The sequence below is a fragment of the Haliotis rufescens genome, unplaced genomic scaffold, assembly GCF_023055435.1.
Source record: "Haliotis rufescens isolate VD_foot unplaced genomic scaffold, xgHalRufe1.0.p SCAF_3, whole genome shotgun sequence".
Classification (NCBI taxonomy): Eukaryota; Metazoa; Mollusca; class Gastropoda; order Lepetellida; family Haliotidae; genus Haliotis; species Haliotis rufescens.
The window spans coordinates 37,388,961-37,411,700 of record NW_025964001.1 but is presented as its reverse complement, the minus strand read 5'-3'; the positions used below and the strand labels follow the sequence as shown (position 1 = coordinate 37,411,700).

Sequence of the window (22,740 nt, the reverse complement as noted above, 5' to 3'; positions counted from 1 at the left end):
AACAACAAACAAAGCAAACAAAATCTTGATGATTACAAAAAATGATTACAGAGGAGATATTTTCACTAAATCTATGCCACAAATACTCTTATGCAGTATCGAGACAGGTGCTTGTGCTCCATTGTCTCCTGAGACCTTCTTTGAGCATCAAGGTGTCATAGGTCTCCTCCCAATCCTTTCATAACGTAACCACTACAGCACAGGCTTGACATACAAAGCTATTTCTTGCATAACTGTTGCCAATGTAAAGAAACCACAACAGTTGTTCAAGAGTCTTGTACCTAAAGAGAAAGATGAATTTGAAAATACAAATTGATAAAAAATAACATTGTTATTGATAACCATCTCAATATTTATTGAGGCCAGGTCATATTTATTTTTGTTTTATGGCAAGATGAGGAAGGCATACAAATATGAATAATGGATCAGGATTTACTGGTATTTTCTTTGAAATGCCAAAAATTAATAATTAAAACTAATACATAGTTTTGTAATATAAAGGATAGAGTTACCAGTGTGTTAAACCAATCCAATAAACTTTGTTTCACAATCCAATAAATATACAATTGAGGTACCCCATCAGAAACTACTTTTTAGCTCCATACATCGATGCAATGTCTGCCTGATCAATAAATGTTTCACTAACATTCCCAGTACGTATAGATGTTTCCCATTGTGTTGGTGTTTCTGCAGACAACCATGTCTGCATATCGTGATGGGTGAATCACTCAACAGTGTATTCATGTCCGGTTTCTAAGGTTATTTTGGGAATGACATGATGAAGAAATGAATAACCTGATGATTTTCCCTATCATAAATATCATATCAGGAATATAAAATTTGTATTATGCTCGCCAAAGGCTTGCAAAATACAATTCGTGTTCCTAACATATATTTACGTTACAGAAACATGCTCGTCTAATAATATCTATTTTATCCTGTCGATTATAAGGGTAGTGATGACTCTTAGTTCTGAAAGCTGAGGGCGGTCGGGTAGCCCAGTGGTTAAAGCGTTCACTCGTCACGCCGAAGACCCGGGTTCGATTCCCGACATGGGTACAATGTGTGAAGCCCATTTCTGGTGTTCCCCGCCGTGATATTGCTGGAATATTGCTAAAAGCGGCGTAAAACCATACTCACTCACTCAGAAAGCTGAAACAAACATCCGATGTGATCACTTTAATCAAGGAACTTCTGTTTTCATGTTACAGAATCATTTTTGAATTAGCATTTTTTAATTGGCAGTTATATAGTCAGCAGTAATATAGTTTTCTGTATATCATCATACTGGACAGAAGAATGTTTCATGGATTTCAAACAGACAGTTATCTAGGTACAAAACTGAGCACATTTGATCTATGAAAGTGTGAAGGTGCATCTACAGGTAGCTATAAAGTAGAGCTATCACTCTGATGTATTCATACTGTGTAAATGTGATGCATTTTCAGATGCATGTCTTGAGAGTAACAGTGAGCACCTGTCAAGTAGATGTTAGTATAGTGAACTCTGTCAATCTATCTGGCCATATTTCAAATAATTCAGAATCAATCCAATTTTGATGTACATTGGCTCAAATGATGATGACTTGACAAGGTTTCTGCAGAGACAGTATTGCGTAAATAATGTTCAAAAGGTACCAGGTTTCACTGTAATGTGTTGATAGTGCTATAGGAGGCTTCAACATCATTGACTTGATTGATGTACAGAGACGTAAGTGATTTGAACAGTAGTTAGTTTATTGGAGAACATTGAAACAATGACAGGTCAATATCTTTTTGTGAAAGGTTTTTATTGGTACTGAAATTGTTTCCCAAATATATGGCACCAGCAGGGTGGAAATAAGCAGATGTAACTGAAGAACTTGTCTGAAACTCTTTGTGAGTTTAGGGGCGGTCGGGTAGCCTAGTGGTTTAAGCGTTCGCTCGTCACGCCGAAAACGCGGGTTTGGTTCCCAACATGGGTACAATGTGTGAAGCCCATTTCTGGTGTCCCCCGCCGTGATATTGCTGGAATATTGCTAAAATCGGCGTAAAACCGTACACACTCACTCACTTTGTGAGTTTAAATCCTCTCATGACCCAGGACTTGTATGTAAAAATAGTTCCAGTGCCTCCACACATAAAAGTATGTTCAATAGTAATACCCTGATTAATCCAATAAAAATATGCATGCCACTGAACTGTCCTGATCAGCACTTAGTCTTCAAATGTCACATTTGAGCTGAACGTCTTACTCCGAAGAAATTGATGAAAACTGATATTGTTCGTGAGCATTGCTTCTGAGCCACATTGTTCAACATTCAGACTTGCGATCATTTACTCTGTTCTTTAGAGAAGAATCACAATATCATGTCATGAAAATGTGGAATTCACTGTTGCCATGTGATATTGTATTGTTGTCATTTTGAACAGAAAACAGGTTTCAAGCCTTTGTTCATACAGAGGTGGCAATAAACAGATAGTCTATTTGGGGTACAAAGAGGAGCTTGTTCTTGAATATGGGCTACAGAAAAGAAAGACACACCTATGACTCTTGTTACACTGATGTCTACTCGAGTGTCCTGACAGGCTCCTCCCAGCAAGCCTGGCTCAGTTTCATAGTTGTAGTCTTGGTTGTATGTATTTGAATAGTTCAAGGTGCAGAAAGGGAAAAAATGGGTTCTCAGGCACATCCTGAATCAGTAGAACATGCTTGCATGTCATTATTAAGTTGTGTGAAAATACACCCAGGAAAGAATGTCTGTCAAGATAAAGTCGTAGTGCTAATCAATTTGGCCAACATTTCCAAAGCCATCGCCTGAGAACCAATAGTTTTTACATTTCTCGACATAAGTTTAGGACTGTTTACAATGAGGTGTGGGTGTATTTCCATTGCCGTATTCAACGTAATAAGCGCCCAGGGCGCTCTCAAAATTAGAGTTAAAGGATATATTTCGTGGTTTATGCTGACAGCCTGAAATGTTTAAATACGACGGATATATTTTTGCAGAATTTGATTGCCCATAATTAAGGGTGCATATAACACACGAGTTGGTATTATACGCGAATAAATAAGTTTTGTGTACATTGATCAATCGGTAGGGTTGCTAATTGGGATTGTTCGCTAGCCAATATGTTAGCAAATATCGCCGTGGGCGCTTATTAGAGCGGGGCGCTTATTACGTCGAATACGATATATGTACAACATTGTTACCCTAATTAATGTTTTGTATCATAAGAGGTTGTCATGTGTATATAATGTTTTATCTATGTTTATATTCTTTTTGTACATATACTTGTCAATATGCTATTTTATATGCCATTATTTAGCTATAATACTGTTCTTGCTACTGAATGAGTTTTATTATGCTATGAATGCAGTCATGACCAGGTTGTCTTGACAGCTTGTGCCCATGACATGGTTGATGGTCATTATGATGGCTGTCTTGGTTACATGGTTGCAAAGTCTTTTTCATCATGTAAAACATGGAGTGATGTATGGTACTGGTATGCTCAACACAATATTTCTTTATTGTCATCATAGTTTAGCACCCATATTGTCCGGGGTAGAATAGGTCTTTAGCAACCCATGCTTGCCGTAAAAGGCGACTATGCTTTTCGTAAGAAGCGACTAACGGGATCAAGTGGTCAGGCTCGCTGACTTGGTTGATGCATGTCATCGTATCCCAATTGTGTGGATCAATGCTCATGATGTCTCTCACTTTTTTGTCTGGTCCAGACTCAGTTATTTACAGACTGCTGTCATATAACTGGAGTATTGCTGAGTGCGGCGTTTAACAAAAAAACAAAACAACAAACAAACATGGTAGTTCAGACGAAGGTGTGGCCATTCAGTTGATTTATATATCAGACAGTATCACTTCAAAGTCTCTCTGCTGCATATTCAGACAGTCTATTACAAACAGGTCTTGAGAGTGTTCTCGTGTGGCACTTGTCTTAGGCTTAAAAGGATAAAAGAATTGGTTCTCAGGTAATGGCTTTTGATAAAATTTAGTGTGGGAAGGCGTTGTGGTTTTTTGTTGGTTTTTTGTTGTTGTTTTTTCAAATTAGTATGTAACCAAATAAACAGTTGTGTAAGCAAATAAACAGTTGTGTACAATCAACCTGGGAAAGGGCCTCCCTACATAAATGTATTCTTTGATGAGTATAATACTAAAATACAGTATTTGACTTCAGTTGAGTTTGAAATCTTTATGGACTTTTGGTGTGTTTTTTTTATAATGGAAATAAAAATGAAAATGCACGAACTTTATGAGGATGCCGGTGATGCCTGAGAACCAAGACTATTAATTCTTTTAGCCTTAAGTCATGCAGTGTTGGGACACTACAAAGTTGGCACACATGGTAATCTCATTGGCGCCATCTGTGGGAAATGCTTTCAATCTAGTCACGTTGAAGGTCAACTTTTGGTACACTAAATCATAGATATACTGTAATATGTCAAATAGCACTGTGTATTTTAGTATTTAGTTTAGTTCTGGATATAAACAAAAAAAGTTGTATGTGTTTTGCGTGTAGTCATTCGTTTTGATTAATATTGATACTATGGCCACACTGACAAACATAGGGATTATTATACGAGCATGTGTGTCATACTGATGTTACGGAACAAGTGTACACTGGTGTCTTAGAATCAGTATGACACACATGTGAGTGTAATATTTTCTTTATTAGCCATTATTTCTTAATCATTTTAAGCTCCCCTTTAAAAAAATGCACTGACCACCACAGCTGTCCAAGAAAACCACAATGATGTCGACAATCTTCAGCTATGACGTCATTTCTAGGGTGACCTCATTCCAACCTTACATCACAATATGATTCGAATAATGTCAATTATACAATTTGGATGACTGAAACAATACACTGATGTGCGAGAAGTGATTTTTGTATGAGTGCACATATGATTTTTATGAACTCATTTATTTCTGGCCCTATGGTTAATAAATGAAGTGCAAAGCCTATGTTGGTTATGGAAGTACAGATGTTAAACACCTTAGGCTGTATAGTTAACCAACCAGGTTACAGTGATGCGTTTTCTGATAGCAGAAAGACTGTTTGGTTCGTTTGGTATGTTTTTCTGTATCTTTTAGTTACATGGGGACAGGTGCTATTAGATGATCGAGTCCATTTCATGAGAGCTAATGTCAGGTTGGTCTCTGTGACCTCCATACTTTTATTCATGCATTGCTTCTGTACCCATGGATTTCATATGTGAAAAGAATCATGAAAAGATGAGGACTGAGTTTTTCTTGTAGTATCTTAAGCATGTTTATGTATTTTGATCAGGTCTTTACAGAATATTACATTCATGATAGAAGTAGTAACCAATAATTCATGGCTTCTCTGAATTTCAGTTCAGCTACAAGGCATATACATATATATATATATATACATCTATTTTGTTTTTAAGGCAATTTTGTCAGTCATTCAGCAAGTCTAGTCACCATAGTTACATATTGGCTCAAAAGTTTGCTAATTACAAACTATGTTCTTGTCATGTCACTCTTGTCAATTCAAGTGAAACTTTTATTTTGAAATGCAGTTTGCCTGTTAACTGTTCCGTAAGTGGATTATTTTAACATGTTTGTGTATATTATGTGTATATTAACTTGTATATGTGAATCATGCAATGACATGGGTCATTAAAGCTTATGTCCCTATGAACATTTTGTTTGTTTTTCCGTACTGGCATCTGAGTAGGCTGTCCGAACGATGTATGTTGGTCTTGGCAGAATGGTTCATTGTCCTATAGTAGAAACCAGTATAGGTTTAGATTTCCAAACTGCAACAGTTTCTTACACTGCATGCACACATCCGTGGGTGGATAAGTCATGTCAGGCGCTGCAATTCACTGTGCAGAGTTGCATCCCTTAGACTTGCCAGAAACATATGACCTTGATTATGTACTAAACTCAAGCAATGTTTAACCTAACTCACTACTTAATTGTTATCTACTGGGTACATATTCTTACAGGCTGTTCCTTACCTTGTCCGTTCATATGAATTATGCAGAATTTCTGATTTGGGGGCTCTTTAACTTAGTATCGGATAGTGAAAACACCAGTGAGTGAGTTTGATTTAATGCCGCTTTTAACAGTATTCCAGTTATGTCAGCTAAATGTGGGAGGAAAGCCCAAATGATGCAGGTCTCAGACGTTTACCACTTTGGTGAAACCCATGATCACAGGTATGGTACTAACAAACCTAGAAACATATTCGGGGCAAACCAGGATTCGAACTCACAAGCATAGATTTCTGGCATGCCCAAGGGACACAACTCTGCATAGCGAATCACGGCGCCTTAGACGACTGGGCCACCTGTGCCCCCTCTAGGTTATGCTTGTCATAAGAGGCTACTAACGGGATTGGGTGGTCAGGCTTACTGACTTGGTTGATGCATGTCATCGTATCTCATTTGCGTGGATGCAAATCATTGGATTGTCTGGTCCAGACACGATTATTTTCAGACCGCCATCATATTGGTGTAATATTGCTGAGTGCAGCATTAAACAACAAACAAACAAAACACTAGGTTATTTTCAATGTTTATTATCAAATAGATGTATAAATGATCTCGTTTCATAAAGTGATGACACAAGCAAGACAATGACATATATACAATGGAATTGACAATGAGATCAGTGTGATCACAGTGGACTAAATCATACCATAACAAGATGGAGAAAGCGCCCGATGATGGTTGATTCTGTTGTGAATGATTGAGCTTGAAAAATTTATACAGATGAGAAAGAATAACATCACACTCTAAATCAGAATCACATAGAAACAGGAATGGACTTGTGTCTATATTTACAACTATTCTTGCCTATAAACAAAGAAAGAAGGAAAAAAATGGAAAACTAAGTAAGCAAAAAAAGATGGAAAATAAACAATATTTTGCAGTTGAGTTATTTTGTGCATTACACTGAATTGCAATGTCCAGTGTTGACTGATAGACAGAAATTACATAATACTGGGACTAATGCTGTCCAAAATGACATCTACCTAAAGTAAAGCAGAAGTAGTTAGGAACTGTGGAAGAGCAGCCAGTGTGAGATGGAAATATAACCCTCACTTCTGAAGTATGTAAAAAAAAAACAAGCTGAGAGTTGTCTCTCCTTATCTTCAATTTCAGCTTTCCTAACTCAGCTCTGAAGGAGTCACCTGTCCCCCCGTTTTGGCTGCCACTTAGGACAAAGTATCAGGACCAAGCAGAAGACCCTTTGTGCTCAGAATGATGTGTGATATGTTATTGCCATATTGTTGTTTCCAAGTCATTCAACAATTGGTGTCAATGAAACAATGTAATTGGAAAAGTATAAATCATACATTTCGACTCCCTCCTGCCGAACATAGGACAATTTCACAAACATATGTACAAAGGACCAATTAGTTTTTAAGACATTCAAACAATTTATCGACACAGAATTTTGACGGTTGATGCCTTTGATATTTTCAAACAGTAAAATCAAGGCAATTTCAAAGTGAACTCTAAACCATTGAGGAAGCCAGGAATTCTAGTATCTACACATACAAATTATGGTATTTACAAAATCACATAGAAAACGTACAAAAGAAAGAATCAGGTATCTGTACAAAATTAAAATGCTAAAATGCTGCTGCTGCTGCTGCTGCTGCTGCCTTGGAGGCTAGTTGACAATAGGACATGTACATACACACACTCTTTACCTGCGGACAGTTTGTCTATGCTTAACACACATGGCAGTAATCAATGTTCCAATCTAATTCTAAACTGTAACATAAATGATGAAAAGGATATTAGCATTTGAGCCCATTATTTAAACAAAATATTATTCCAGAAATTCTGCAAACACAACCAAATTTCATGTAAAGATGTCAAATTACTAATCTAGTATTTCAGAATTACAAGATGTCTTCTCAAGTTTAAATCTGCCAAACAAAATTGTATTCAGAAAAATTTTAATTTCCACTACTCGAAATGAAAGTGGATTTATTGGTCAAATAAATCTTTAATTTTGGCAAAATGGCATTCAGTAAATTTCATCACTGGGAAGTTTATTATTGAAAAACCATGTAAGTTCTTTGAGTGAGGAGTGTTCACGCTGACGATTATGTGTCCTCAGTGTCTACACTGCTCAAATAGTAAACATGTTCAGGCCTAAAAGAGTAACTGTTGCTGTCAAATAATAAACTAGGTTCAAGAATTGTCACATCCATGTTGAACACATGTAAAGTTGCATAAGCTGTGGTATGGTCACAGATTTCTCTCATTATACACTATCAGGGCACACAAAATACATTTTTCACTGTACTTATTGTTAATTTTTCAACGAGTAAAAATACCATCCCACACAATGTAACTCCAAATTAGAATAAAATATATTGACATGAACAACTATTCTTGTTTTTGTTTCAACCCACCCAAAGTGACCATTCACATGTTTTCCAGGAGACAATGCTAGTACAAACTACTTTCCACCCCTTTCAGCTGCAGACTAATTATGCGCCATATATATTACACGTTAACGATAATACTGTAGAAATCAGGTCATGTCTACACTGAGACGGAATATAATTATGATTTTGCAACCTATCCAAGCAGTGTTTAGTTATATGGGGAACTGGTGATTTTCATCCATTATTGCACTGAAATCAAATAAACTTCCCCTTATTTTTTGTCATTAATTTTTGTGACCTAAATGCTTGTCCATCCAAATAAAGTCTCCCCATGTGGCTTTCACCATATTTATTTACAAAACAAAACAGACAAATTATAATACCAAAAGAGAACTTCATCAGTTTCCTCTCAACATCAGGCATTTTATTAATGTAATTTTTGCAATTCCCTATTTTCACAGAAAATATTTATTTGAATGACCTGAGCACTTTTTGATTTGATGGATAAGAATCATATAAATATATAAAACAATATATTATTTGTATGGATAGCTAAAAATGAATTGAACAAGACATGAAGTAGGGTTTAGTGAGGAAAGGTTAAGTGATAAGTTTAAAAATCTGAAATGACAAAATCATGGAAAATGATATTAAAACAATTCCTTGAGACAAAGCACTTGTAGCCTTCACCTGGCACTGGCAATGTTCTACAATATTCTACAATGTTCTACACATGTCCTATGATGCCCTACACACTGCATTCTGTTAAGGCACACTTTGTCCAAGAAGAAGATAGACTTTACCTAATCACATACACATCTGAGGTAGAAGTGATTTCACATTGGAATTCACATTCAAATCCATTATATTCCATCCAGGGCCATGCTCCACAAAACCATCTTAGCGCTGAGAGTGTTGTAAGCCCATGTTAAAGTATGGGGGTTTATGATCATCTTAGCGCTAAGACAAATTTGTGGAATGGGCCCCTGAAAACTGGGAGATTATTAAAGGGGAAGAAGTACAATACTGGTTAAACAGATATAAAAGGATAGTGAATGTGCCATATGTTCTATAAAAGCTGATTACAATATATCTTAAAAGTAAGGATTATCAGGGAACCTTGGTCGATAGGTAGAATACATCTTTTCCTTTTCTTCTTGTATGTATGAAGGTTCAGCTCATGTTTGACAGCACCAAACAGCGCACCGAGCTTTGCTCAGCACGTTACATGCAGTTCACTGTGAAATGGCCATACATAAATATAGACTTGAGCATAGTAAATAAAACATTTCCCATATAAATATGTCAACTTTTGCTTAAATATTGGATAAAAAATAAAACAACCTCTCCTCCCAATCTCAGCAAATAATTACAACTGATACAGCACTTCTTCACATGTTGGATAGCTTTTCATATGCTCCCTCTGTGCGGGCTCTTTGAAAACAAACAAACCCACATAACCATTATCCTGAATATTCACCTCAAAACTTAGGTCCCAACATCCTCTTTCTTAGAAATTGTACCTGACAAAAAATAACTTGCCAAACCTTTCAATTTTTTACAAAATACCATCAGATTGTTCTGATTCATTGAACAGTTCCTGTCTCTTCTCGATCCGGGTCAATGTAAGACAAAGTTCTGGGGCCAGTTTTTCTTAAAACAATGCTCTATATGAGAGTTCTAGTTTCAGGGATCTGTTCCACAAAGTGATCACAGACCTAAATCTGTCATAGCTCTTTGTTAAGGTCTTCGGGTGTTACTATTCCTGAAGTGGCAAGTATTGCTGTGTGGTCAAGACCTAGGTCCAATGTTCTATTGATCTGTCTTTCTACCACCTATACCAGGCTGTGCAAAGTGACGTAAGTGGTATTGATTATTTCTGGCTTTTCCCTCTTTGTCTCCATGTTCTAGATCTCGGTCTCCACACTCTCTTCATTGGGAGCATTGAGTTTCTGCTGGAGGTACAAGACATTGTCCCGAGGCACAGTACGGTAGGTGGGCGGTTGAGAGAATCTCTGTTGAGGTGGCGGCAGCACCGTTGGCGATGCTGCGATCATCGACGGTGCCACTGTCAATGGTGAGGGTCGATCAGGTCGACGAGATGGGACAGGTTTTATACGAGCTGCTGGGACTGGTGACTCTCGACGGCTATCCTGAGAACCTGTAAGCACTCGCGCCGAAGGTTTTGGTGATTCTCTGAATCGTGACGTATCACTGCCTGGCGGGTAGTCATATATATCTGGTGTGCGTGTACGTGGTACGGCTTGTGGCCGTTGGATCTGTGGACCTTGATATCCTGGTACATTTCCATACCTACGGTCACTGCCAGACTCCGATGGGACATCGTCGTACAGATTGGGTGTGGATCTGGCTGCTGTTTGTGGTTGATGTTTACTGGGACTATATCCTGGCACATTACTGTATCTGTGGTCACTGCTGGTTTCGGATGGGACGTCATCGTACAGATCTGGAGTGGACCTTGCAGCCATTCTCTGTGGACTCTGGGTATAGCCCGGGACATTTCCATATCTTGGATTGCTGCTTGTCTCTGACGGAACGTCGTCATACATGTTGGGTGAAGGTCTATGTTGAGGAGAATTGTAACCTGGGACGTTGCTATAGCGACCTGAGACAGGTGGGGTTGGTGGGGGAGTGGGTAGAGGCTGTGAACGGAGATCAGATCTCTGGGAAGCTAGGCTGTGAGTGCTTCTTGGCAGGAAGATTTTACTCTTGACGGGAGTCGATGGACTTTCGGGAGCACTGAAGCTGGACAAGGACTGTTTGTGGTAACTCTTTTCATCATCATCATCATCATCATCATCATCATCTTCATCGTCATCACCATGGTCATAATTGTATGCAATTTCTTGTGACCCGACATGACGTAGATTCCCATTCCTAACCCTGGGAGCCTGTCCCTGGTGAGTGACATGTCCCGAGTTGTACACAGGGCCTTCAATGTTCTCCTGACTCACTTTCACATCCTTCTCATCCAAATCATCATCATCATCATCAAAAGTATCATCAAAACCATCATCATCATCATCTTCCAGCACGCTCTCATCATGGTAATAACCCTTGTTATGAAGAGGCTGTTTCCTGAGGGAAGCCATTGTCCGGCCAACAGCGGGTCGAGGAGCAGATTGAATACTCTCCACACTGTTTCCAAGACTTGTACCTCGGGAGGTTCTTGAGGCATAAGAATGTTGAGACACTTCATCCCTGAAGTCGTTCATCCGTTGTCTGGATGTTCCAGTGGACAAGACAGTCAGCTGAGACTTGCTTCTGATGCTTCCACGGATTGACGACCTGATGGACATTGCTCGCTCAAACCTTTCCTTGCCTCGTCTTCGAGACTTGATGAACCACAGAATGGCGATGATGAGGATGACAAGGACAATCAGCCCTCCAATACCAACACCAATACCAATCGCTATTGCTTTCACATAGTCTGTTACCTCTGGAGGCTGGGTAATGTATGGATCTGAAAACACAGGGAGTCATCCAATACTTTGTGTGCATATCCCGACATACTTTACTACAAAGACCGAAGTAAATAAGTGCATGTTTTAAGCCACTGACAACATTGCAGCTGTATCATGACCGCCTCTAACTGTCTTGAAGTAAGTGGAAATAACTAAATCATTTCATGTGTGAATAACCTTTAAAATGACCTTGACATTTGCCAAAACCATTATATGCCATTACATTACATATCAGAAACGATTTGAATATGCATAATTTTTTAATGAATCAATCCAATCTTTTCTGGAAATTTGAACCATGTTTCCTTCCTTTTCCTAAATTTAAACCATGTCACCCAAATGTTCCTTCGATCAAGACCAAACCTTAGAGTGGGATGGACATAAGTGGTAGAAGCCACTAGAAGCGCCACCAGTTCGGCAAGGGTGCCTCGGGAAGATGTGTGTTTGCATACCTTTCTCACAGACGAAGGGGTACAGGAGTCTTGTGCAGTCATCCTCTATGACCATGTAGTTCCCCTCCAGGGCTGCACAGTACCCAGACTTCAAGTCCCCCATCACCCACACGCGCATTTTTGGCTTGTCCACGGCACGCATCAGCCGCACTAAGTACTCCAGGAAATACTCACGACCCCGCAGGTCTGCTAGGAAACCACCATTAGCCTGAAAATTACACCATCAGTTGGCCACTTTCATTTTTCAGTGCACAGGCAATTCTCATTCTGTTGAGGTCTAATGATCATGAATTGGGTAATAACTCAGTGTTTCATTAAATTTAAATTTAAAAAACACATATTTTGTCCTCAACAATCACATGTTCTTCGTGTTCTGAAACGACAGAGGCGGAATTCAGTTCTGAATGCTTTATTATTCACAACTGAGTTCTTTAAATGTAGGCAAAGAGACCTCATATTTACAAGAACCCCCGTAAAACAAGAACCGATGATCAATGCCTATGTGATCGGGTGGTCAGACTGGTTGATGCATGTCATTGTGTCCCAACAAACATTCAAGTAGAAGCATCCACAACTTACCTTACAGAACTCGTTAGCCTCATAGAAGGGCAGCGCGCCGCCCATGTACCTGTAGCAGCGTCCTGTGTCTAGTTTCCATCCCGGCCTACACTTCCCTGGAGACACACCATAGTCAAGTCACATCAGTCATCCCATAGCAGTTTTATTTCCACAGAAAGAAAGAGATAGCCACAACACCAGAAATGTGCTAGAAAGTCATTAACAAAGTCCCTGCATTGGAAAATCTACTTATGAATAGATATTTCATATTTTTAATCAAAAGGTACAGAGCCAAGTGGGAGGGACCCTCAGGGCTGGGAGGACCCTTTAATTTTAAAATTTAGGAATAACTGTACTCAAAAAAGAAAATGCAGAAAGAATGTGGAATAGAATGCATAGGTGAAAGGGTAAGACGAAAAGAAGCAACTGTCAGAGAGTAAAAATAAAATGTGAATAGTAGCCACTTCACAGAATACTCTAGGAAGTCAGTAACAAAGTCCCTGCAGTGTCAAATCTGCATATGAAAAGATATTCCTGTATGAAAATGATCTAAAAGATATCTTAGAATTTTATATGTGTCAGTTTGATCAGTATTTCTATTGATCTCACCATCGACGACCGATCTGTTGTCCAGCTTAGGTGGCACGAAGGCTACCGGAGACAGCAGCGGGTTGTCGGATTCATCCCAGATTTTCCCGTTGATGTACCCAATTCTGTCCGACCCCCACCAGTTCTGGGTCGCATTCACAGGCAGCTCTGAAGGACTGGCAAACAGAACATAACAGTAGGTACAGCAACATTGTAACACAGAGAGAGAGGAGGGATCATTACTTGATGGTGTATCAACAATGTTGCATCGATTCATGGCCAATAACACACTAAACATGGAGAGCAAAGTTGGATGGAGAGGGCCAAGTGAGTTGTATTTCACACTGCTTTCAGCAATATTCCAGCAATATCGCAGTGGAAGTGCACTTCACACAATGTACCCATATGGGGATTTGGACCCAGGCTTTGGTCTGAGGAGTGAACGCCTTAACCACAAGGCTACCCATCCACCCCGTCAACAATTTCTGATTGGGTAAGGTTTTTTGCTGTTGGCAGATGAATATCACTGTCACAGGGATTCAAGAACAGGGTTCGTGTTCCAATGTGAGGATCTGAACACTGGTGTATTGGTGCAGTACCCACAGGACTCCTTCATGCTATTTCCAATAGATGAGTTGGGTGAATGGAGTTCAATGTCACATTCAAGGCTATTACAGTTGTAAAGCAACGTGCATACACGTTTGTCTGCTTGTACTTCGCCGGACTAATGATAGTTTTATAGTGCTAACATGGACACTGTACTCAGACACATTATACAGACACCGAGCCGACCTCTCCTTGTGTCATGCCCTTACTGCCGAATGAATGAGTAGGCTGACTGTCCCTTTAAACAGAGCTGCAGCTATATGACAGTGTCCCAGTTCACTAGAGGAGGAGAGTCACAGGTCATGTGCTGCAGCTATATGACAGTGTCCCAGCTTACTAGAGGAGGAAAGTCACAGGTCTTGTGCTGCAGCTATATGACAGTGTCCCAGCTTACTAGAGGAGGAAAGTCACAGGTCTTGTGCTGCAGCTATATGACAGTGTCCCAGCTCACTAGAGGAGGAGAGTCACAGGTCATGTGCTGCAGCTATATGACAGTGTCCCAGCTCACTAGAGGAGGAGAGTCACAGGTCTTGTACTGCAGCTATATGACAGTGTCCCAGCTCACTAGAGGAGGAGAGTCACAGGTCATGTGCTGCAGCTATATGACAGTGTCCCAGCTCACTAGAGGAGGAGAGACACAGGTCTTGTACTGCAGCTATATGACAGTGTCCCAGCTCACTAGAGGAGGAGAGTCACAGGTCATGTGCTGCAGCTATATGACAGTGTCCCAGCTTACTAGAGGAGGAAAGTCACAGGTCTTGTGCTGCAGCTATATGACAGTGTCCCAGCTCACTAGAGGAGGAGAGTCACAGGTCATGTGCTGCAGCTATATGACAGTGTCCCAGCTCACTAGAGGAGGAAAGTCACAGGTCTTGTACTGCAGCTATATGACAGTGTCCCAGCTCACTAGAGGAGGAGAGTCACAGGTCATGTGCTGCAGCTATATGACAGTGTCCCAGCTCACTAGAGGAGGAAAGTCACAGGTCATGTGCTGCAGCTGTATGACAGTGTCCCAGCTCACTTGAGTAGGAAAGACACAGGTCTTGTACTGCAGCTAGATGACAGTGTCCCAGCTTACTTAGAGGAGGAAAGTCACAGGTCATGTGCTGCAGCTATATGACAGTGTCCCACCTCACTAGAGGAGGAGAGTCACAGGTCATGTGCTGCAGCTATATGACAGTGTCCCAGCTCACTAGAGGAGGAGAGTCACAGGTCATGTGCTGCAGCTATATGACAGTGTCCCAGCTCACTAGAGGAGGAGAGTCACAGGTCTTGTGCTGCAGCTATATGACAGTGTCCGAGCTCACTTTAGTAGGAAAGACACAGGTCTTGTACTGCAGCTAGATGACAGTGTCCCACCTCACTAGAGGAGGAGAGTCACAGGTCATGTGCTGCAGCTATATGACAGTGTCCCAGCTTACTAGAGGAGGAAAGTCACAGGTCTTGTACTGCAGCTATATGACAGTGTCCCAGCTTACTGGAGGAGGAGAGTCACAGGTCTTGTACTGCAGCTATATGACAGTGTCCCAGCTCACTAGAGGAGGATAGTCACAGGTCTTGTGCTGCAGCTATATGACAGTGTCCCAGCTCACTAGAGGAGGAGAGTCACAGGTCATGTGCTGCAGCTATATGACAGTGTCCCAGCTCACTAGAGGAGGAGAGTCACAGGTCTTGTGCTGCAGCTATATGACAGTGTCCCAGCTCACTAGAGGAGGAAAGTCACAGGTCTTGTACTGCAGCTATATGACAGTGTCCCAGCTCACTAGAGGAGGAGAGTCACAGGTCATGTGCTGCAGCTATATGACAGTGTCCCAGCTCACTAGTGGAGGATAGTCACAGGTCTTGTGCTGCAGCTATATGACAGTGTCCCAGCTCACTAGAGGAGGAGAGTCACAGGTCATGTGCTGCAGCTATATGACAGTGTCCCAGCTCACTAGAGGAGGAGAGTCACAGGTCATGTGCTGCAGCTATATGACAGTGTCCCAGCTCACTAGTGGAGGAAAGTCACAGGTCTTGTACTCATGTGAGTGGCACTGACTAAGGATTATATCATGGGTGAATGTGGCATTTAAACCCACATCGGATCCCAGAACAGCTAAGGGATGCAACACCACAGACCACAGACCACAGACCACAGGGCCATGCATGCCTCATTACAGCCACAGCATCTTGCTTCACAAAGCCATCTAAGTTTCAACAACTGTAAGTCTATGTTCAAGTATAGGACATACGACAGCAAGTACACTGATCACATAGCAAAATGGGACCTAGACAGAGAGGGTTAATCCTTTTCCAAGAATGTGTAGTTTTTATATATCCAGAATACTCTAAAATTGTTCCCTTGAATAAAAATACAAATATATTTTCTGATGTCACAAAGTTTAAATCATGTAAAAATAGAAGCTTTAAAACAGTTAAAAAAATATGTATATCAAAGAAAAAACAGATTCTTACTCTTCTTTTGAGCTTGACTGAAACTCGAAGTCGTTGAGTTCATTGACAAGATAGTTATGGTGGAAGACCGGGCGACCTTTGCCGACCTTGACAGTACTCTCATAAAGGGCCGTCGCATTGTTGTCATTGAAGCCACACCGCGTGTACTCCTGCCGTGCCTGCGGATCGGGACTATTATAGGCTGCCAGGATGTAATGACCGACATTATTCGTAATGACATTGTATGTGAAGTTCACGACGACGTCCTTGATGTGGATGACGTCACGGTAGTCCCCTGTTGTGTAGTTGTAGAAGTAGTTTTGGAACAGGAAAACACGCTGGTAATAATGCCCTGAGATGTTGAGAGCCTCTCCGTGGGAGCCATATGCAAATACGTTATTAGTAATGTTTCCACGTAATGCAGTTGCGATGGTTTTCGTCCTGGCAGAGAAATACATTCCTCCCTTGTTTTGACTGATGTAGTTGTGGCTGAAGTCGAATAAAACTGTTCCTTGCAACGAGATGTCAATTGTTGGTGGAGATGTCAGGTTCAAAATGGATACACCATTACCTTCAAGCCAACAGTGATCAATGAAGAGTGACGGATTTATCTCCCCTACATTTTTGTACTGAATGGCGCCATCTTGGTTACTCCTTATGACCGTCTGCTGCAGCACATGGCGGTAGTTGCTATCTGTTATACAAAACAAATGATCTCAAATCTCTCTCATCCCAGCAGGATGTCATCTATTTACAATATTACAATCATAAATAGAGACTACACTTGTAATGGTTTTTGATTATTCAAATTTGTTTAGAAACTCAAAACTAAATATGACATTTTGAAAAAATATTAAATTCTTTCTTGCAAACTTTCTTCAAGACATAAGCTATAACAGCAAATTACAACTTATGCCTTTGGTATTTCCTTTGTTATCAAAACCTTTCTCATGATTTAAATACAAATCAGCTTTCAGTAAAACAATAGCTGCAACAATATAAGTTCAACAGAACATGTGAAGAAAATATAATTTATCACCTGTCAAGTTTTCTTTTTTTGAAAACATGTCTTGGTATAACAATATGGAATGAGGCTTGTGGTTAAACAATCCCAAATGATGTCTGGGTTGTGTATTAAGTTAATTTCTTTAATACATTGTAACTATCTTGAGATAAAAGTTTCCACTAAAATGCACACAAAAGGTGTTTATAAAATCATATTTTGAATAGAACTATGCCTTCTTATTTCAGTTGTTAATTTTGAAAAAAATGAAGGGCAATATTTTTCACTTACCAGGATAAGTCAGTCCCGTAGGTGGCACAGTCACGATTTCAGCAATAAACCCATAATATTGGAAGGAGACCGAGGCATGCATGTGAATGGCGAGAGTATCGCCTGTACTGGTGTACTGCCTTAGCACCTCCGACCCACTTGTGTTGGCCAGAATCTGTTTCAGCAGGGTAGCCTGGGACACTACTAGACCGTCAAACAACTCAACGGAATTCCACGAGAAGTCCTCATGGAAGAGATTGAGCTGCAGAAAGCGGAGTCCGACAGTCTTCCTTGGGTTGGAGCTGCGGATAATCTTGACACAGTCAACAGCTTTGTGAGAATACTTGTAGTACAGGATCATCCTGTTGTCCAGCGTGATCTCCTTCTCCATCCGACAGATGTCCACCAGTCCATACACATGGTAGGGGATGGTGCTGATGCCGAGCGGAGTGAAGGAGGACTCTCGTGCACTCGACTCCCCGTTTAGGACTAGGACATTCACACCAAACCCGAGATTCCCGGATATGTTCTGATTCCTAATCTCCATCATATCTCTGGGCGCAATGATGTCATAGCCATTAGAAGCACATTTGGTTATGTTGATGTTTTTGAACACTGGAGTGACGTACGTAGTCTGTATGGCCCCAACCTTTTCCCCATGTAGGATTCCAGCTCCTTCTATGTCCATATACTCCACATAGGAGTCCTGGTAAAAGTTCTGGTCCAGAGTAAACTTCTCCTGGTAGCTGTCTGTAGCGAACCTAATGTTCCCCCAGTAGTCCACATCGCTCTCCAGGTTCCTAGGCCCGCATGTGATGAAGGTGTAGTTGGCAGCATAGATACATGGCAGGAGGTTATAGTTGTATCGTTTCTCACACTGCTCCAACGAGGTCTCATCGCCTCGACAGTAGTAACTAAATGTCCAGAACTCCTTTCGGAAATAGCTTGGTTTGCCATAGATGTAGTGATCATACAAGTGAGTGAATCGGACCCGGACATTGATGGTTTCCTTGCCAAGAGCTCTACAGACGACCTCTGCTGTTTTCTCATTGAACTGGTTGTCGCACATGATATTCCAGGACTGGGTGGAAGTGTTGTACATTTCCAGAAATCCCTCATCGTTGAACAAAGTTCCATCTCCTTTCAGGTGCACGTCTCCCAAAACTTGACGCTTTTGTCTGTGTTCCGACGTTTCAGCTTCTCTCTTCACTCTCGGTGAGGTTGTGTCCTTCAGAGGCTGGAGTTTTATTCTGTTGTAAGGAAGTCCCCGAGCCTGAAGTTTGCCGAGAACGAGAATACCTACATTCGGTCTGAACTGCAGCACGGTTCCAGGTGCAATAGTCAGTGTTGCCTGTGGCATGACAGTCAAGTCAGCAACAACAGTGTACGGTGTAGTCTGGTAGGGCAAACTCAGCGATTTGGTCACTCGACCACCAAGACGGCGCAAATCAAGAGGAAGATCCACAGGTGGGCCAGTGGCTACGTCAGAATTAACATCTGATTTGGTCAAGTAGGGATGGTAGGTCGCAATGGCATAGCTATTCCAGTCATCAAAATCGAAGATTCTCTTCCTAATCACATCAATGTTAGTTGAACCCCACCAATTCTCCTTCACATCGACAGTGTTCCCAAGGGAGAGGGCTGTTGTGGCAGCGACCAGCTCAAAGCCAAGGTCCGGATTCTCAAACAGGTTCTTTTTGGCCTTCATGCTCTGAAGGCCCCGGAAGGCAACAGTGAAGGTCTTGGGGCTGTATTCTGAGCCTGGAGCCACCTGTCCTTGATAGTACCTGTTGCCTAATATTTCATTCAACTCCATGAGTCCTGACACTTGGTTAGAGTATTCAGAATGGCTTATGATGTCCAAGTCAATCATGTAGGTCCCCGTGTTGGACTCAATCTTGTTGCTGTACAGATGCATATCCTTCTCCATGCCTGAGATTGTCATCAGACCCTTCCGACACAAGTTGTTCATGAAGGTGTTACTCAAAATGCTCACATTGGCGTAATATCCTGCAACAGTAAAAGCAAATTTCCTGTTGTTCTTGGCAATATTGTCCTGGAACACAATCTTGTGTTTTTTCACGCCTCCTTCCTCATCGTTAACCCTTGGCAGTTCAACCTCAAACCCACCATTGTTAATATTCATGATGTCGGAACGCTTCACCGTCCAGTGCCAGACATTGTTGGCAAAGTCTACATGATTATGCTCTGCCAGAACTCCGTACTCATTGTCGAGGAAGTGGCACTGGTCAATGGTATACTCGATCGTTGCCACCTTCTGGGGAATGGTCATCTCCTCCCAAGTAGGGACATAGTCTTCGTTGTACTTGGTGACGCTCGGCATGTACATGGCCTCCTTCCGGCTGTGGAACACGTTGATTCTTTCAAAGACGAACGTCTCCAGCTTGTGTCTGTGGTACAGCTCGAGTTTCCTGTTGGATGGGTTGTTGTAATGCTTTGTAACGATGCCCTGGTTGTTGTAGCTGAATGTACAGTTACGCATATGCGTCCTCAGTATTGGAGGTGTTGGCTCGTACTGATCTGAAACAGGGAACAGACAAGGTCACAGATATAACAATTATAATGTGCATATTTATAATGCATCAAATCAACACTTTGAAGCATGCTCAAAGCACTGCATTATTACCCCGGTCAATGGATCAGTGTGCACTTAAATTTCATTCTCAGCTCCCTAGGGATCATACAATAAAGATAGCATTCATATTAGCATATTTATAATGTGCCAAATCCACATCTTAAAGCATGCTCAAAGCCCTGGCTACGTTATTACCCCGGTCAGTCTGCACTCGATTTTCATTCTCGATTAACAAACACTTTAACCACTCGTTACCTTTCCTAAGTTTGTAAGTGAGTGAATAAATGTTATTTTATGCCAGTTAGCAACATTCAACTACATATTGGCTAAAGCTAACCAGTGGTTGCTAGAAGGAGCAATAATCCACTCCATCACAGAACAAAGATATCCACTCCATCACAGAACAATGCAATCAACAGGGGCTTGAAATATTTGTAAAATATTAGAGTAGGATTGGGGGGTTCAGAGACAGCTGGACTTGGAACAAACATACTTGTACATAGTACTCAGTGATAGCTTACAACTTAGTCTTCGAAGATGTGTGACCATTGTGGCCACCCAATACTCACTACAGTTGCCTCTTCTAACAAGCATCAATCACTGGGAACCTGGCCACCAAATACTCACTACAGTTGTCTCCTCTAACAAACATCAATTGCTGGGAACCTGGCCACCCAATACTCACTACAGTTGCCTCCTCTACCAAGCATCAATCGCTGGGAACCTGGCCACCCAATACTCACAACAGTTGTCTCCTCTAACAAACATCAATCGCTAGGAACCTGGCCACCCAATACTCACAACAGTTGCCTCCTCTAACAAGCATCAATCGCTGGGAACCTGGCCACCCAATACTCACTACAGTTGCCTCCTCTACCAAGCATCAATCGCTGGGAACCTGGCCACCCAATACTCACAACAGTTGTCTCCTCTAACAAACATCAATCGCTGGGAACCTGGCCACCCAATACTCACTACAGTTGCCTCCTCTAACAAGCATCAATCGCTGGTAACCTGGCCACCCAATACTCACTACAGTTGCCTCCTCTACCAAGCATCAATCGCTGGGAACCTGGCCACCCAATACTCACAACAGTTGTCTCCTCTAACAAACATCAATCGCTGGGAACCTGGCCACCCAATACTCACAACAGTTGCCTCCTCTAACAAACATCCATCGCTGGGAACCTTGCCACCCAATACTCACTACAGTTGCCTCCTCTAACAAGCATCCATCACTGGGAACCTGGCAACCAAATACTCACTACAGTTGCCTCCTCTAACAAACATCCATCGCTGGTAACCTGGCCACCCAATACTCACTACAGCTGCCTCCTCTAACAAACATCCATCGCTGGGAACCTGGCCACCCAATACTCACAACAGTTGCCTCCTCTAACAAACATCCATCGCTGGTAACCTGGCCACCCAATACTCACTACAGCTGCCTCCTCTAACAAACATCCATCGCTGGGAACCTGGCCACCCAATACTCACAACAGTTGCCTCCTCTAACAAACATCCATCGCTGGGAACCTGGCCACCCAATACTCACAACAGTTGCCTCCTCTAACAAACATCCATCGCTGGTAACCTGGCCACCCAATACTAACTACAGCTGCCTCCTCTAACAAACATCCATCGCTGGGAACCTGGCCACCCAATACTCACAACAGTTGCCTCCTCTAACAAACATCCATTGCTGGTAACCTGGCCACCCAATACTCACTACAGCTGCCTCCTCTAACAAACATCCATCGCTGGGAACCTGGCCACCCAATACTCACTACAGCTGCCTCCTCTAACAAACATCCATCGCTGGGAACCTGGCCACCCAATACTCACTACAGTTGCCTCCTCTACCAAGCATCAATCGCTGGGAACTGGCCACCCAATACTCACAACAGTTGTCTCCTCTAACAAACATCAATCGCTGGGAACCTGGCCACCCAATACTCACAACAGTTGCCTCCTCTAACAAACATCCATCGCTGGGAACCTTGCCACCCAATACTCACTACAGTTGCCTCCTCTAACAAGCATCCATCACTGGGAACCTGGCAACCAAATACTCACTACAGTTGCCTCCTCTAACAAACATCCATCGCTGGTAACCTGGCCACCCAATACTAACTACAGCTGCCTCCTCTAACAAACATCCATCGCTGGGAACCTGGCCACCCAATACTCACAACAGTTGCCTCCTCTAACAAACATCCATCGCTGGTAACCTGGCCACCCAATACTCACAACAGTTGCCTCCTCTAACAAACATCCATCGCTGGGAACCTGGCCACCCAATACTCACAACAGTTGCCTCCTCTAACAAACATCCATCGCTGGGAACCTGGCCACCCAATACTCACTA

General features: G+C 41.8%; 1 protein-coding gene across 1 annotated transcript in view; it reads right to left on the bottom strand.

Moving 5' to 3' along the window:
* Positions 1-6,535: 6,535 nt before the first annotated feature.
* The window catches only part of LOC124118749 (protein bark beetle-like), a 39,262-nt gene continuing 23,057 nt past the window's right edge, over positions 6,536-22,740 (bottom strand). Inside the window, exons 10-15 of the mRNA XM_046481003.2 lie at positions 17,798-20,317; positions 16,525-17,197; positions 13,486-13,640; positions 12,898-12,992; positions 12,319-12,526; positions 6,536-11,865 (exon numbers count right to left, since the gene is read on the bottom strand). Coding sequence (XP_046336959.2) covers positions 10,289-11,865; positions 12,319-12,526; positions 12,898-12,992; positions 13,486-13,640; positions 16,525-17,197; positions 17,798-20,317 — 5,228 coding nt within the window. The 3' untranslated portion in view covers positions 6,536-10,288. The remainder of the gene's footprint in view (positions 11,866-12,318; positions 12,527-12,897; positions 12,993-13,485; positions 13,641-16,524; positions 17,198-17,797; positions 20,318-22,740) is intronic.